The sequence below is a fragment of the Dipodomys spectabilis genome, unplaced genomic scaffold (genome assembly GCF_019054845.1).
Source record: "Dipodomys spectabilis isolate Male_0828 unplaced genomic scaffold, ASM1905484v1 ptg000063l, whole genome shotgun sequence".
NCBI lineage: Eukaryota > Metazoa > Chordata > Mammalia > Rodentia > Heteromyidae > Dipodomys > Dipodomys spectabilis.
Genome location: NW_024870740.1, coordinates 459,153 through 476,991, shown reverse-complemented (window position 1 = coordinate 476,991; position 17,839 = coordinate 459,153). Strand labels below are relative to the sequence as shown.

Sequence of the window (17,839 nt, the reverse complement as noted above, 5' to 3'; positions counted from 1 at the left end):
GCCATACTAAAGCTACCAGCACGACTATGTTTATTGCAGCATTATTTACCATAGCTAAGATATGGAACCAACCCAGATACCCCTCAGTAGATGAATGGATCAAGAAAATGTGGTATATATACACAATGGAATTCTATGCCTCCATCAGAAAGAATGACAATGCCCCATTTGCTAGGAAATGGAAAGACTTGGAAAAAATTATATTAAGTTTGCTTTTCGACATAACGACTTGTACATCTCATTGTTGCAATGGGTCCACCTGTATCCCTAGTTAAAGGATTTGTTTTTTCCCTTCCCCTCCACAAATTATACCAACATCAAATACAGTGAAAGCAGGGGTTTACTGTGGGGGAGGGACATACAAAGCAACGTAGAAATCATCTTATAAGGGCTGGGAAGGTGGCTTAGTGGTAGAGCACTTGCCTTGCATGCATGAGGCCCTGGGTTCGATTCCCCAGCACCACATAAACAAAAAGGAAAAAAGCCGGAAGTGGCGCTGTGGCTCAAGTGGTAGAGCGCTAGCTTTGAGTTGAAATGCTGAGGGACAGCGCCCAGGCCCAGAGTTCAGGCCCCACGACTGGACCCAAAAAAAAAAAAAAAAGAAAAAGAAATCATCTTATAAATATATTAGAAACAATTACATGAAAGGAAAACAAAAAACAAAAAAACATTTGAATACTTATCTTGGGGTTCATTCCCCTAACATCAACTTATCTGATGTTTTCTGCTTGACTCACATATACTAGTTATTTCAAATAAGGGAAAGCATGGGACCTATGTTTCTTTGGGCCTGGCTTGGGGAGGGAGAAGGATCGGGTGGGGAGAGGGGGAGTATGGGAAGGGATGGGAAGGGGAAACAAAGAGGAGGCAACAATGCTTGATAAGAAATGTACTCATTACCTTGCTCATGTAATTGTAACCTCTCTGTCAGGTGTAAGGTCCACCCTGTGAAGGTGAGGCAGATTCCTCTGTGTCACCTAGGTAACTAGCACACCTGGAAGCAGTCACCTCCCCCTCCTCAGAGGTCACGTCCTGGGCACCCCAGTCACATCTCCATCAGACCATGGGAGGGTCCTAGGCCCTGAGGTCACATCTGCATAAGGTATGTCCATACCTACCTGGCCACACCTGGCCACACCTTCTTCCCGCCCCTTCCCTACTTAAACCCAGGGGAGACCTTGGACCTTTCAGCCTGTGTGCCTCCACCGTGCATGGTGCGGGCAAGCAGTTCAGTAAAATAAACTTTTCTTCCTGCCTGGATACTGCATGGTGTTCTCTTCATCAGCTACCTAATTAAACCTACCTATTTAATTTACCTTACAAAAAGCAAAATCAAAAACAAGCGAAATGTGGTAGCTCACACCTGTAATGCTAGCTTCTGAGGAGGAGATGTGGAGGTTCAAAGTTTAAGAACAATCCAGGCAAAATGTTTGCAAGACCCTATCCCAACCAATATAAAGTTGTGTATGGTGGCATGCACCTGTCATCCTAGCTATGCAGAATTAAATAGGAGGCTCGCAGTCCAGTCCAGCTTGGGCAAAAATCCCGGATCTATTTGAAAAGTTACAAAAGCAAAGAAAGTCTGAGGATATGACTCAAGGGGTAGAAAGCCTCCTTAGCAAGCGCAAGGCCATATTCAAAACCCAGTACCGTGAAAGACAGAAGGGAGAAAAAGGAGAAGGAAGGAAGGGAGGAAGGGAGGGAGGAAGGTGCAGGGAGGGGAGGGGAAGGTAAATACATGGGGGGGAGGGGAGAGGAGAGGAGAGAAGAGGAGAGAAGAGAAGAGGAGAGGAGAGGAGAGTCACATAGGCTAGTCACTAGTGGGTCCCACCTGTAATCCTAGCTATTCAGGAGGCTGAGATCTGAGGATCAAGGTTCAAAGCCAGACCAAGACAGAAAAGTCTATAAGACTCTTATCTTCCATTAACTACCAGCTTTGATGGAAAAAGCAGAACAAGAGCACAGGCACAGTTGAGTTGAAGCCCCAGTAAGAGTAACTCATGAAATGCTATATAAACATGTAACAAAATGATTGCAAAGACAATACTCTTAGTATTTATGCTCATGTTCTCACTTACTGGCTATAGAAGACTTGCATTCATAGCCAGGATCAATGTTATTCTTTAGGCTGTTATTCATTTTAACTAAAAAATTGTGCATGGGCTGGGAAGGTGGCTCAGTGGTAGAGTGCTTGCCTTGCATGCATGAAGCCCTGGGTTCGATTCCTCAGCACCACATAAGCAAAAAGAAAAAAGCTGGAAGTGGCGCTGTGGCTCAAGTGGTAGAGCGCTAGCCTTGAGCTGAATTGCTGAGGGACAGCACCTAGGCCCAGAGTTCAGGCCCATGACCGGACCCAAAAATCAAAAAATTGTGCATATTTAAATGAGCTGAATCAGTAACTTAAATGCAAGTAAAATACACATTCTATAACTGCATATCTTCAGTTCCAAAGTTCTGCTTATTACCATAAGCTACTTTGATTTTAAATACACAACATAAATACCTATCTTTTTTTTTTTTCAAAACATATGGCAAAATGAGTACTCTGTCTTATGGTTCATTATTTACTTGCCAATGACTTTTATTGAACTTACAGGCAGAATAGCATCTTGATCTCCCTGTGATATTCCACAACACCAAAAATCTACTACTCCACATCGACAGCAATAATTACTAAAAACTGAGCAGATGATTTATAATTATTTGAGATTCAAAGGGCATATATCACAGTAACAATAAAAAAATGTAAGTTAAGACATAAATGACCAGCATGGCTAATATTAGTACCTCAGGCATCTTCTAACCATGATATTTATACAAACTTTGGAAAAACGAATAGTCCTAATAACTGTGAAAAAGAAAATATGCAAAAGTGGCTATTTACCTAATGGTGTTGTTCAACTCTTTACAGCAAGGGTGCAATTACCACTTAGAATGCATTAGTAATCAATATTACATTTCCCTCAAGCTTTTTTACATGTAGATAACCTTGATGCAGATGCCCTTGAGGCAGAAGCTAAGATCATTCATGTTTTTCTTCATTTGAAACATTTCAGGCATGCCAAACCTGACACCCAATCTCAGACCTCTGGGTGTGCAGCGACATCTAGTGGCCATTATATCACTAGCATGATACACATTTTAAGGAGGAATAATAATACAAGTGTCCCAGTAACAAATCAAATTTTTTAGGATGCTTCACATTTACTACCTCCAACGAAGCTACACAAGAATAGCACAGATATTTCCCTCCTATTTCAGTAATACATATTGAAAGAAAAACCAATCCATATTCTTTACATTGTCACAGGTAAATATCCTTTGTAGATTTTTCCTTAAAAAATCCAAGTTTTAACTAGTGAGACAAAGGACAAAGGTTGAACCAATGCAACAGTGATACTCACAAGACAATATGTTGGAACTAAGCTGTACAGTTTGGGGGGTTGTTGGGCAGAGAGGGAAAGTGGGAGAAAAATGAGGGAAGGGGGGTAACAAGTTTGACAAGAAATGTACTCACTTCCTTATGCAGGTAACTGTAACCCCTCTGTACATCACTTTGACAGTAAAATAAAAATTTTTTAAATCCAAGTTTTGTGTCTTCGTGTCTCTCTTCAGTTCTTGTCTCTAAAGAGCAACATAAAGAATTCCAAAACACCACCAACTACCAAATGATCATTTCTGTGGTTCTTTCCAGAATTCATGGATGGGAAATGTCCCAGCAAGGAGCAGATTAGACACTAGGTTTGATGATACACTGATGTTAAAATCAAGACATGATTAAAAGCTGCAAGTATATTCACTGTTGTTGGCCTCAGCTTTTGGGTAATTACTACATTTTAGTGTACTAGTTCATCAGGATTTTCTAATACAACCAGATTATGAAATGGAATGACAGAATCAAGATGTTATTACAGAATTGTTTTGCCATAAAAAAAATCCTGTTTCCTAGGCATAACTGTTTCCTACTAATAAATATATAAATAAATACACTGGGTTGTAAGCCAGTGTATGCAAACCTATTAACTGTAATATGGTAGATTCAAGGGAGAACTCAAATATACTTTAATCCTTTTTAAAGGCAAAATCAAACTTCAATAAAATAAACACCAGGAAACAGGTACTTGAAAGGAGTAGGGTGAGGTCCAGGGGAAAGTGGTAAACAAAAGAAGGGACGGACAGTAGGGAAGATGTAGTCAAGATTCCAATGTGTATTGTACAAAATTAAGAAAAGTGGGGAGGTTTGGGCGAGAATGTTGAAAAGGTGACATTGGTCAAGCTACATTGTATTCATAAACTGCTTTGTTAAAATGCAACTCCTTTACACAACTACGTAAAAAGAAAACAGTCAGTACATTCTTTGGCTATCTTAGGTTAGCATCTCATCATTTCTGTGCTAGCTACACACCAGGCCCTGGAACAGCTCCCAATGCCTTGACAGCTAGCTCCAGAGAAACTGCCTCCCTGTTACCACAAAGAGTTTTCCTGAGTACAGATCATTCACTGCAGTCCCATGGCTGTGGCTGTCCCTGGGAAATACTAGGACTGTCTCTACCTGACAGACTAAGCTATCTCCCCCACCCCAAACACCTGCACATAATGGATGATTACAAATGGACATCATTGACTATAAGTATTTCATCTACCACCAACCCCAAATTAATGGCTCAGGGCTAAGGCTAAAGCTTTCCATTCCTCTTTGACTTAAGGCTTTTGTCAATGATAAACAGACACAAGGCCTGGACAACAGTGTGTGTATGGATGTACTAAGTCTCCCTAAATAAAAAGTAAAATCAAAATTTACACCACCCCAGCCATAAGCCATGCTACTAATCACCTAGAACATTCCTCCACATGCCATTTTTGTGCATAAAGAGGGTTGAGGAATCCAAGACCCCTAGACTGGACACGGCAATCCACAGCAGTAATGGCTCCCAGGTGCCATCAAATTGGGGACTTAGAGGGGCCATCTTAACATCACTTAAGATAGACACATAAATGCCAGGCAGACATGTTTCAATGGACATCTCATGCTCAAGTATGTAATCATTTAATCGTATTAAATCACTGACTGAGATTCACAAGTACCTAAAGCCAAATGCAATGCAATGTGTGTAAAGCCTGCCCTCAGTAACTTCCCAGTCTACTGGAAATGGTAAGATGAAGCAGTGCTATGACCTGCCTGAACCCCTTCTTCTGTGTTCCCAGGGAAAACATTATCACTACTCACCACTCAACACTTCCAGATGTGGCTCTAGGCAGTGTCAGGTCATTACTACTGCCTGATTATCATGAGCCTCTGTCAAAAAAAACCCCTAGAATTTAACCAACATTTGAGTAAAAGGTCTAGTCTCTACCTGTCAGTGTTGGCATATCTTGAGTTTACACACATTTTAAGGATGGATTTGTTCAGGCTTATAAATAAGTCATCTGTCCAGTCCACAAAACCATTTCATAATTTCCTCTTTTCACATAAACTATCCAAAGAGTAAAGTAAATTATTCTGTCTACTTATTGCCCAGGATCATTCTTCACTGGGTCTGGGAGAGTAGACAAAGGTGTAGCTGAGTGGCTGGATGAGTTGCCACCACCAAATGCCAACAAGCCTAGAAATAATGTGGTCTGGGTCTAAGTGCTAAAACCATGCTGCCGAGTCTCTTTCTGAAAAGCACAAAAGCAAAGTATCCCATTCCTGCAAGCAAACCAACCACAAGGGTGGTGCCAAGAACTTTTGGGGCCCTTTTTTTGGCCACCCGGAATGCTGTTGGCAGCACTGCCGAGATTAATATATTGTTGACATGTCCTAGAACCTTGTTGAACGTTTTTCTCTTCAAGACACGCTCATAATAGGTTTCCAAGTTCGGTCGTTTTCCATTTCCCCAATTTCTCCTTGCAAACCCCAGGAACTTCAGCCGATGCAGTGTGACAGCAAGGGAGACATCAGCCAGCGTGAACGATTCTCCACAGAGCCAAGGCTGTTGGCCCTCTTCTAATCAGAGAAAAGGACACAGAGAATTAGGGGCAAGGACCAGACAGACTCCACCTGCAAGCTGTAATCTTAGACTGAAGAGGAAGTGTGAATGGAGCAAAAGATGAAGTCCATACTATATTTTCTTAACACTTTCACACTCACTGAGTAATTTTATGCTTAAAAACAATCAATGACACTGTTCAAACTGAAATGTACAGTACTCATTACCTAACCTATGTAACTGTAACCCCCCTGTACATCACCGTTACAATAAAAATAAATAAAATAGAAACTCAAAAGTCCAGTGCCAGCTGCTAGTGGTTCATGCTTGTAAAATCCTATCTACTCAGGATGCTGAGATCTGATTATCACAGTTCAAAGCCAGCCCAGACAAGAAAGTCTGTGAGACTCCAATTAGCCAGCAGAAAGCCAGAGGTGGAGCTGTGGCTCATGTGGTACAACACCAGCCTTGAGTAGAAAAAGGCTAACAGACAGTGACCAGACTCTGACTTCAAACTCCATTAACCACACACACACACACACACACACACAAACACAGTCCAAGCAAATGTGTCCCAAGCTAAGGAACATTTGTCACACTTGTCAGTCACACAAGCCCCCGCATGAAATCAAAGTCCCTGGCCTTCAAATCCTTTCTATCATTTTATGAAGGAGTCAGATGTTGAGAGCCTCTTATAGGGAGAGGAGTTAACAGATCAGCAAGTAGTATCTATTAATTTAGGAACGAGATATGTCTTAGACAAATGCATGAAGTTAAGGCTGAAACTTCCTTCAGTGTCTTTTCACAGTTACAGTAAGCACCAGAACCCCACAGCTCCAGCATTCATGGACCAAAACTATTAGGAGGTAAAAAAAAAAGCATTTCTACTGAACATGTTAAGGCTATTTCTTGTCAATACAGTGTAACAACTATTGCATAGCATCTACTTTACATATTAGAAATCATCTAGAGATGACTTTAAGAAATGGGAGGACATATATGCGTTCCATGCCAATACTACACACCATTTTACATAAAGAACTTGAGTGTCCATGGCTATCCTCAGGGGCTCCTGAAACCCATTGCTCATGGAGTCTGAGGAGTGATTATACCTATTTAAAGCAGAAGGAAGTTCCCACTGTGAAGCAAGTGTCAGGTACCATGATCTTCAGCTCTGTTATCAAGGAAGGAATGGTCCAGTGTATATACCCGGCTTCATGCTGAAGGCTTCAGGTGCAATGGATGCTCACAGCCAACCTACCTAACACATGCTGGCCACCATTTTATACTTCAGCTTGTTTACCTAAAAAAAACAACTAAGGAAGGCAGCCAAGCAAATACTAAGGGTATTCAGGCAAACTACTATAATTACAAGTTTGTGACACGGGTTAGGTAGGTATCTCCCAGTCATAATTTAAATGGTGTAGAAAAAAATCACCAGTCATATTTCACAGAGATGCAAACTGAGTTATAATTAGACATTCGAGTTTGCTGCGTTCAATAGCACAGTTGCTATCATAATTAGAACTGTCCGTGAATAGAAACAGTTTAAAAAAAAAAACACATATTACAGAATGTACTTGGTGAGATCTAAGAATGTTCTTCTGTGTATTCCTGTGTTGAAATCAGCAAAGATTAGAAATGAGAACCTACCTGGGGTTTCCTCATTTCTTCTTTGCAACTCAGTTTCAACTTGATCCAAGACCTTCTCCAATTCATCTAGAATTTTCTTCAAATATTTGACATTGTCATGATCCAGTAGCTTTGACTAATTAACCACAACCAAAAAAAAGAACAAAGATAAAAGCTAAATATGTACTTATCCCTTTACAAAAATCTACTTAGCACAAAACAGATATAAATTCTTCTAGAATTGGAGCCTCTTTATGAGAAAATCAAAATACACAGAATAACTGTAAACTCAGAGCACCATCAAGGGGAAATACCCAGCTATGAAAACATCTCAGTAGCAGACCCAATGCTTACCAGCAACTCCCAGGAAATGACTAGGAAATGACTAGGAAAGACAAAGAATGTGGGGGACATGAAACAATTCCTCTTGTGAAAGGTATTTAAGTTGCCTTACAAGTTGCGATTAAAGATAGAGGTTGGAAGGAAGAGAGTAGAGAGTGAGGGAAATGGCTATATGCAGACATTTCTTCTGAGGAGTTCATTTAGCCAAGAAGGGGTAAAAGGAGATGGAAATGGAGGAAGGGTTGGAGTGTTTCTGTTAGCTCCCCTGTGATGCAGGAGAAGCTCTTATGTATTATCTGGCTGTGAAGAAAGAAATCAACAAAAGGCAAAGGCAAACTACAACCATTGCTCCTGATTAAAAAGATCAAGTCAGGATAATACGTAAGGGGCACAGGCCAAATGAGGCTTTACAATGATGGACTAGCTGCTATGAGAGATTCTGAAAATATTCCATTAATTTCCTCTTGCATTTTATAACTTTCCATGGCAACTATCCCCCTCAAGATCTACTTCTCAGGCAATCATCACTAGGTTTGGCTACTAAATGTAATAAAGGAAATTCTTTCTAAAAGTAGAGTATCATAAGCCAAAGGTAATGTGCCCTGGTGAAATGCAACATTTAATAGAAGATTTCCCATAAACACAGTCTTGTTTTACAAAAGGAACATTTACTAGCAGTGGGTGTCAGATGAGGACAACCTGGTCACTTACTTTAAGCCGTTTCTGTTTGGCAATATATGCCTCTTGTAAATCGGGGTTTTCTTCAGCAAGTTTCTTCAGTTCAGATTCTGTGTTACCAATTTGGCCTGATAATAAAAACATACTTGAAATGGAATAGTATTCTGTTTCTCTTTTATTTTTATTTTTTATCATCTTTAGGTGTACAAAGGCGTAACCAAGCAGTTTATGAATACAATGCATCTTGATCAATCCATCTTTTGACTGGGTGTGTCTAGTCACACACCCCAGAGTCTAACCACTGTCACCTTCTCTAGCCTTCACAGCCCCACACACTGCACTACAGAGATGCCTCCTTCTGCTCCATGTCTCAGGCACTGACTCTACCATATCATGATGACCAGAAGGAGGGGAAAAGCTGGAGGTCTCTACTCAATCTCAATAATTCTCCATCACTAATGCAGAGGTAATGGCTAGACACCCTTTCCTCCAGTTCCCTCATATAAGGAAGTAACAATTAAGGACCAGGAATGTGAATCCAGTTGTCCATCATCCCAGGTAGATTCTAATGGCTCTTTGTACACCTGTTCATGAGAACAGGTCATGTTCTCTAACACAAACCACCCTCTCGTTTTCTCCACACCTCTTCCTCCAGCCCAAGAGCTGATGAACTAGGTCCTATAGACAATAAATGTCCTATGGAATGACTGAAGCACAGATTAATTTGACTGCTTCCTGGATCTATCCACAACACATACATCCAGGGAGAGAACTCCATAATTCTGTTCCGTCTTCTCTCAATGATCATGAAACATGCTCGTTCTCAAGAATGAATTGAAAGGCACCTCAAATAGAACTGCCATCCTTAACATTTTTACATACTGCGGATCCTTGTGGTTGCATAAGCTGGGATCATGGAGTCCACAGTGAGCTCAGGATGTAAAATGCAGCCGTGTGTATAGGCATCCATTGGCAAAGAGTCAAGAAGTTCTCGGTAATGCTGCACCCGTGGGTAATACATGCTTCCTTTATAAGGCATTAACCTGGGTGTTCTTTCTAAAATACACATACAAACATGAACACAAACATGGGAGAAAAGGTTACACATGAGATGTTAGCATGCCAAAGTAAAAACCTAAGCACTCACCATTAACATTTATACATTCTATCAGAACACTTAAGACATACCTGTTTCCCCAACCTAGACATTCACCACCATTCAAAATGGCCCAATGTGCCAGATTGCATCCCAAATAGCTGAGTCCACTGACAGCTTCTCACTTCTTAGAAACTTCTGTTCAACTCTCAAGGTACGGGTCTTTACCCCACTTCCTCCTTGTGCATGCCCTGACCTCCTTCAACTGCCAGCACCTGACGGCTCAGGTGTGCCTTCTCCTTTATATGATAATACACTGTTCACACACTGCTCTTTGTCCCTATGACCTGCAAACAGCTGCATCTTGGTTTCCTCTTATATATGTTCATCACAATGCTTCCAATAAAGGGTAAAGTAAGTGGATAGTCATTATGGGGAGACAATCTATGTGCCTTCAAGATTGAGAATGACCTGACTCACCTCATGCAAGAAGGCAATCTATATAGAATATGGAAGGCCTCTGCTCCAGTACCATTGTTGCACTTTCTCTAGAGATTTCAGTTCTACCTAAGTAACTCACTTACTGGGTAAAATCAAGACTGTAAATTCCTCATGGGCAAGGGGCCCTACATCGTACTTTGTTTAAGACAATGTTTTACATATAATAGGTGTTTAATAGCTCAGAATTAATCTCCAAATTTCCAGTTACAGAATACATAAGCTGGAGAAGCTCTGTAGTAGTTAATGACACATGACAATATAGATGCTATAAGTTCTCCCAAGATCCCTTAGCTAATTAGAGGCAGCACCAGAACTAAGTCACCTGACTCCTAATGTAATGCTCTGTTTTCTTGCACCATCAAGATGTTCAAGGATTTACACTTCAGAAACTGTCCAAAAGAATAAAAGTAAAGATAAGCCTCAAAGGTTAAGGTTATATTCTCTCCAAAGCATTTCCCACTCTGACTCTGAAACCATCCTTGAAAAGTATCAACTGGCTTATTCAAAAAAAATGAACATCCTTAACATTCTTTATTCATGTATTCCTAAATGAAGTGACTTATATGATTTAGAATCCTTTTGGGCATTCATAAACATTGACAAAAGAGTTGAATGCCATCAGCAGAGCATTTGTGCAAGATCTTCCCAGGCCAGACCAAGAACAAGATTTTTAAGCCTGCTTGCTATTTCTGATTCTCAAAGAAACAAGAAAATAAATTAACTCGTCAGATCAGTAGGCAAATGTCTCAATATCTGCTGGAAAGGCTAAGGCTGAACACGGTCAGACCAAGCATCAGCTACACTGCTCCTCTGCCAAGCACATTTCATTTCTAACGCGTGTGAAATCAAAACAGGTCAATCTCAGCCTCTTTCCAGCATGGGTCTTCAGCAGCAGCTTAGACAATTTGTAGGGCCTCAACACTATCACCAAGACCCCAAGTAATTCGCAGTAATCATTTCCATGAGAATAATAGACCTGAAGGTCTTACCCTTGTGTGTGCCACTGACTTCCTCTCAAAATAATAATCTCCTTAAAAGCATAAAACAAGATTGCAAAGGAAGTTAGATTAAAATAATCATCAAAATAATTTTAAATTAGAAAATACTATCACAACTGGGCACCCATGGCTCACACCTGTCATCCTAGCTACTAAGGAAGCTGAGATCTGAGGATCATGGCTCAAAGCCAGCCTGGGCAGAAAAATCCAAGAGATTCTTATTTCCAATTAATCAGCAAAAAGTCAAAAGTGGAAGTATGGTTCAAATGGTAAAGCATCAGGCTTAAGTGAGAGCTCAAGACCTTGAGTTCAAGCCCCAGTACCTGCATGGGGGGGGGGGGGGGGAGAGAATGGAGGAAGGAAGGAAGGAAGGAACGAACGAACGAAGAAAGGAAGGAAGGAAGGGAGCAAGGGAGGGAGGGAGGGAGGGAGGAGAAAGAGGAAGGGAGGAAAGAAAGCAAGCAAGCAAGCAATGAAAACACTTAGCATAACTGTGAGCAACATTTCATATCCTGAAACCTATCCACTATCATTCTAACTTTCAACATTCCTTAAAATTCCATCTGCTGCCAGACAAAATGTGAAAACTTCTGACTATCTTAGAATGCAGGGCCTTAAACTACTCCTGAATCCAACTGTTGCTTGTAAAACAACCCGAGATCACACCAGCTTTAATTTATTATCGGTACCTTTCTGTCAGTCAGCTACCTCACTGTCCTTAATCTAGCTGATTTTATAAAAATAAAATTCCCACATTGGAATATGTCTCTAATTATTGCATGTAAAAGAAGGTCTCTGGCTACAGGGGCAATAAGAAATCTATAAATAAATATTCTTTATTATAGTAATTTATTCATCTGTAATATATATTACTATTTTCTAGCCACATTTGCTCCTTTATTTCACAAAGGTATCAGATAAAACTATCTCAAATGCTCTATTTAAATCAAGATATACTATCTCTAGATCCATGGCCGACACATAATAGGTGTAGACAGACAGATAGATTTATATATATATATATATATATATACACCTATGTTTTTAGCATTCTACTGCAATAAAAATATTGCATTTCCTTCTAATGAAGGATTAAAATGTGATATATATATTCAAAACCCTTATATATTATATATTATACATATATATATATTCAAAATCCTTGGTAAATTTTATGAGTTACAAAGAGAAAAACAAATCCAACCAAATCTTATTATATTGCATTCTTTCTTCTTTCACATAAGATTACTTATCCAATTGGAAAATATTTTTTAAAATTAAATTAGAAAGCTATTCTAGAATTATGCCAGACTCAAAGATAGTAATTTACAGCAATGTTTAAAGTAAACATCATGATTTATAGCATATTCTACATATTTTCAAAGTTGAATGCACCTATAAATCACTTAGGGCCCTTCCTAAAACAAAGACTCTCACTAGTTTTGTTGTGAGGTCTAAAGTTCTGCATTTGTAACACACCTGCAGGTGATGCCAATGCTGCTGGTGGATGAGACATACTTAGGAGCATTTCTTTCCCCTTCCTTGATAATTAGGATCATTTTGTCTATCACTTGTCTGACTCTGGCTCTTACTGTCCACAAGGTTGTTTTTAGTTTGGTTAATTGACTTTATTTTGTTGTTGTTATTGTTGTTGGTGGTGGTAGTGGTAGTGGTGGTGGTGGTAGTGGTGGTGGTGGTGGTGTGTGTGTGTGTGTGTGTGTGTGTGTGTGTATACCAATCTGGGACTTGAACGCAGGGCCTAGGCACTGTCCCTGAGCTTTATTGCTCAAAACTACTTCTCTACTACTTAAGCCACAGCTCCACTTCTGGCATTTTGGTGGTTAGTTGGGGGTAAGAGTTTCACAAACTTTCCTGCCCAAGTTGGCTTTGAATTGCAATCCTTAGATCTCAGCCTCCTGAACAGCCTGTATTACAAGCATGAGCCACGGTCACTTGGCTATCCACAAGTGCTATTTTTATTTTATTTTCTATTTTTGGTGCCAGTTCTAGAGCTTGAACTCAGGGCCTGGGTACTGTCCTTTGAGTTTTTTGCTCCAGGATAGCATTCTACCACTTGAGACAGGTCCACATCCAGCCATTTTGGTGACTGATTAGAGATAAGAGGCTCATGGACTTTTTTGCCTGAGCTAATTTCTAACTTCCAGTCTCAGATCTCAGCCTCCTGAATAGCTAGGATAACAAGCATGAGCCACCAGCACCCAGCTGCCCGTGGGTTCTTAAGGATAAAAATTAACTGTATGAATTATAATTGTGGTAATACTTATGACTGTTACTTTTTTAAATTTCAATACTCTGGGGCAAACTTCATCTTGACCTGTATACTTGACTAGCCTTGATTTATATGACTTGTTCCCTAGCCACCTTAATATCTAACATAAATTATTGGTCTCTTACTCTTGTTTCAATTCCTTTCCAATTAGATAACTACTTCCTTGGGAAAAAAGTTAAATAAGAGCTGGTTGGACCTGTTTTATCTCTACAACAAATAAAATTAAATTCCCTAATCCAAAAGACAAATAGAGAATTGTAATCACCAAAGGTATTCAACAGGTAGTGGCTATAGACTAAAGGCTAGAATTCCTGATTGCTGTTTTTAATTATAATTATATATATATAATTATAATTGCCCATTTCTATATTTCCATCTTATCACGGCCATAATGCCTTGTCCTCTAATTCAACTAACAGTCATGTTAAAAAATATTTAGTTCAGTTGTTTAAATGAGTTATTTTTAAAACTGAATTTAGGGCTGGGAAGATGGCTCAGTGGTAGAGCGCTTGCCTTGCATGCATGAGGCCCTGGGTTCGATTCCCCAGCACCACATAAGCAAAAAGAAAAAAAAAGCCGGAAGTGGCGCTGTGGTTCAAGTGGTAGAGCGCTAGCCTTGAGCTGAAGAGCTGAGGGACAGCGCCCAGGCCCAGAGTTCAGGCCCTACCACCGGATCCAAAAAAAAGAAAAAAAAAAAAAAAAAAGAAAAATCAGTTCCCTAACCTGGGGGTGGGGTGGGGGTGAGGGGTGGTGGTGGTTGGTGGAAAAATAACTCAAGAAGTAGGAACTGTGTGCAGGTGTCAAATTGAATGTTCTTTAATAAAAACTGAATTTACTTTAGAGAAAGCCTAAGAAAATCTAATAATCAGTTTTATATTTTGCAAAGCATTATTTTATATTGCTGACTTTTTTAAGATGTAAAATGGAGTAAGGAGAAAAGGAGAAGGTAGAGGACTAGAAGAATAACAGACAATGCACCAGATAACTTAAATATGATTTCCACTTTGAATATAATTCTTTCACAATTACTTTTTTGTTCATATTATGAAAATCACTTATCCCAACACTTATAATTATTAACAGACTTATCCATTTCCAAAAGTTCAAAATTGAGAAAAATTATCTTGAATCAATGAGCTGCCATTTCAGTCCAGTGCTCAGCATGTAAACATATATGGGAGAACAAGCCGTGGTAAAGGCTAATTTCATATGCCATTTGGTTTAGGCCAAGGCCACCCTTAGTTAAAATTCCCAATCAAAATCCAGACTCCTAGGGCAATAACATTCAGAGTATGAATAGTGGCATCTTCCCACCAATAAAAGAATAGAGATTGCTAATCCACTTCCTTCCTTTTTTTTTTTTCTAGGAGCTTCAGATTTTTTTTTTTTTGACTAGTAATTTCTTTCCTTGGCTTCCTTCTATTTGGGGTTGTGTCCTGGTTTCAGCCTTCCCAACTGAATATTAACACATGTGACCAAAGAAGAGTACACTGGATCACACATGGCCTCCTCTTTGGATAAGGGCTCAGGTGAAAGCCAGAAGGCCTCGGTGCTGCCTGAAGGTTTGCCAGTGATGAGCTGTGTAAACTTGACCAAATCACTACAGCTACAGTTCACCTGAAGGTTTTGTCATTTAAAACAGTTGGTGTGGTATGAAAGTTTTGGAGATCAAAGACGCTACCATCAAATGATCATATTACCTTGGACAACCCTCTATTTTTCTTTCTTCATTTATGGAGCATGAATACCTTGTCTACTGTACTGTTTCCAATGAGTTCTTTTGAGGCCTGAGTAGTACTGAAATAATAAAATTCCTGACACATAAGCTACTGACAAGTGTTAAGCCCTATCATTCTGTAGATTAAAAATCCAAACTATACAGGGAGAGCAAAGAACTCATAATACACTAACACTCCATGTTCCCTTGTCTAAGATTTATGTCTCTTTTTGTTCTTGTTGTTGCTGTTTTTAAGATGCAATCTGTTAGATCAAATTAATTTCGACATACATTAAGAATCAATGTTACAAATTTAATTTTAAAAACTAATAAATCATCACTACACAAAACACACATTTGCAGACTTGTTTGCAAGTGAATTAAAAAGGTTAGTTTCAACATTAGCATTTGTACTTTGCATAAAATTCTTTTAAACAGAATAACAATGGTTCATGTGAAATTTATGTTGACTTATAGCTCCGTGCTTATGGAAATGGAAAAAGTTTTCAAAGTACTAAAGTCACCATCTTAAAACCACTAGAAGCGAGGGAGAGAGAAATAAAGAGGGGGGCACACAGACGGATAAATGAGAAAGAGAAGGAGTGAGAAAGGGAGAGAGGAGGAATATTTATTAAGGGAGAAAGAAAATTTATGGTGAAAGTAAGTCCAATAAATGACAAATAGCCTTAACATTACCATCCAGGAAAGTCTGTTCAAGATAATCAATGATCTGAGTGGCCTCACAAATTATGTTTTCCCCGTGGATAAGGACAGGCACTTCTCCAGTTGAGTTCAAACGCATAAACCAAGGCTCATTGTGCTCACTCAGTGGCAGACTTACATCATGTTCCTCGCACTTCAATGCCTTTTCAGCAATTACCAAGCGAACCTGCAAGAGTTCACAGGGGTTACTCAGCGCGGGCAAGCTTTCAGTCAAATGGAGTTGTTAACGTTTTGGACATGCTTGTCAATAATTCCTGTCCCTACGGTAACGAATAAGTAGGATACGTTCTAATGTCTTCTTCCTTGAGAGCGGAACATGAAGGAAATAAGGAAGATCATTTTGGCTGCGTTCATTACACGGTCACCCTCCCCATCGTCACCACCGTCTTTGTGTCTGAGACCTAATCGTGCACACTGTCCAGACAAGAACCTGCCGGCCAGGGACCCCGGGCCCTGTCGGAGAGAACAAAAGAAACGTAGATCAGATGCCTCCCGGTCCCCAGTGGGCCAGGCCTCTCGGCCAAAGCTGTGCGCGATGGGTTTTTTTAGGTCGCAAAACATGAGTGGCGGTGCCAGCGGGGTTCCAGCCCCCTCATCTCAGACTGGTGAGCGTCTCCACTCCCCATCAGGTGGATTCCAGGCCCTGAAAGGAGCGAGGTTCCAGGTTAGACCGCAGGAGGTCTGGCAGGGCCGGGGGAGACGCCCGGGAGCTGTCCAGTGCTGAAATCCGACGCCACCCTCCTCCCGATCCGCCCCCACCCCACCCTCACCTCCCAGACCGAGGCCTTTACCTTTTGAGAGCTGAAGGAGTGCGTCCAGTGATACAGAATGAGTTTAACCTCGCCATCGGACTTGCCTTCCGCCATCAAGGGCGTGCCGGCTCTCTGCTCGTCCTGCCGGCGCGCCATGTCGCGATGCGGGAACGCGGGAGGGTCTCACCTGTGCGCCCTGCGCGCCCTGCGCGTCCCCGGCCCTGCGTCCCGGGGTTGTATCCCACGCCGCCCCGCGGAGGGAGACGCGGGATCGGCTGGCAAATGGGCCTCTGGGAAGTGTAGTTCCACCCGAGACAAAGCTGGAGGGCCGGACTGCAAAGAAGGGGTCCAGGGGGCTGTGCGCTCCGAAGTTCCTAGAGCGTTAAAGTCACCTGAGAGCTGCCACTGGGGGGGAGGAAAAAAAAAATCTAAAACTAGGAGTGCCTGGTTATGTGATGGGGAAAAGTGATCTTAGCAAACTACCCATAAGCTTTGGAAGTTGCTGGGTCTAAAGGACACAATTTCCCACGACGCTCGGGGCTTTTCATTTGGCAAAAGAGAAGAGAGGAGGGGCTGGGAAGGTGGCTCAGTGGCAGAGCGCTTGCCTTGCATGCCTGACCCCTGGGTTCGATTCCTCAGTACCACATAAAGAAAAAAGCCGGCAGTGGCATTGTGGCTCAATTGGTAAAGTGCTAGCCTTGAGCTGAAGAGCTGAGGGACAGCGCCCAGGCACAGAGTTCAGGTCCCACGACCGGACCCCCCCCCCCAAAAAAAAAGAGAGAAGAGAGGGAGAACAGAGGAAGAGGAGAACAGAGGGAGAACGGAGGAGAGGAGAGGGGAGGGGAGGGGAAGGGAGGGAAGGGAGTTCCAGTGGACAGAGCAAATGGGTAAGGGTCAATGAGGAGTCACAAAAAAAAAAAAAAAAAAAGATCTAATAAATAACCAATAAACAGTGGCCGTGTAAAATGGCCTAGTTGTCAAACACAGAAACTATACAGCAGAAGTATCTAGCTTCTGTCCTGGGTTTTCCATTTTCTCTACTCTTGAAATAAAAATAATTTTATTCACTGATAAGGTATAAGATTTTTGTTTTATTTCTGTACTTGAACTCAGGGACTGAACACTGTCTCTTACCTTGTTC

The 17,839-nt window shown here is 41.0% G+C and overlaps 1 protein-coding gene across 3 annotated transcripts; it reads right to left on the bottom strand.

Annotated features, from left to right (window-relative positions):
* Nucleotides 1-5,394: 5,394 nt before the first annotated feature.
* Gdap1 (ganglioside induced differentiation associated protein 1) lies at nucleotides 5,395-16,857 on the bottom strand. 3 transcript variants are annotated; one of them, XM_042680692.1, is made up of 6 exons: nucleotides 16,738-16,857; nucleotides 15,920-16,112; nucleotides 9,504-9,677; nucleotides 8,655-8,749; nucleotides 7,623-7,737; nucleotides 5,395-5,986 (listed from the first exon to the last, which is right to left on the bottom strand). In XM_042680692.1, exons 1-6 carry the CDS (start codon nucleotides 16,852-16,854, stop codon nucleotides 5,604-5,606), a joined length of 1,077 nt encoding a protein of 358 aa, XP_042536626.1. In that variant the 5' UTR covers nucleotides 16,855-16,857; the 3' UTR covers nucleotides 5,395-5,603. The 3 variants fall into 3 exon arrangements, with proteins under 3 accessions (XP_042536626.1, XP_042536627.1, XP_042536628.1); XM_042680693.1 differs by lacking the exon at nucleotides 9,504-9,677 and having other exon boundaries at nucleotides 16,738-16,854; XM_042680694.1 differs by lacking the exons at nucleotides 7,623-7,737; nucleotides 8,655-8,749 and having other exon boundaries at nucleotides 16,738-16,783.
* Between the last annotated feature and the right edge of the window lie 982 nt (nucleotides 16,858-17,839).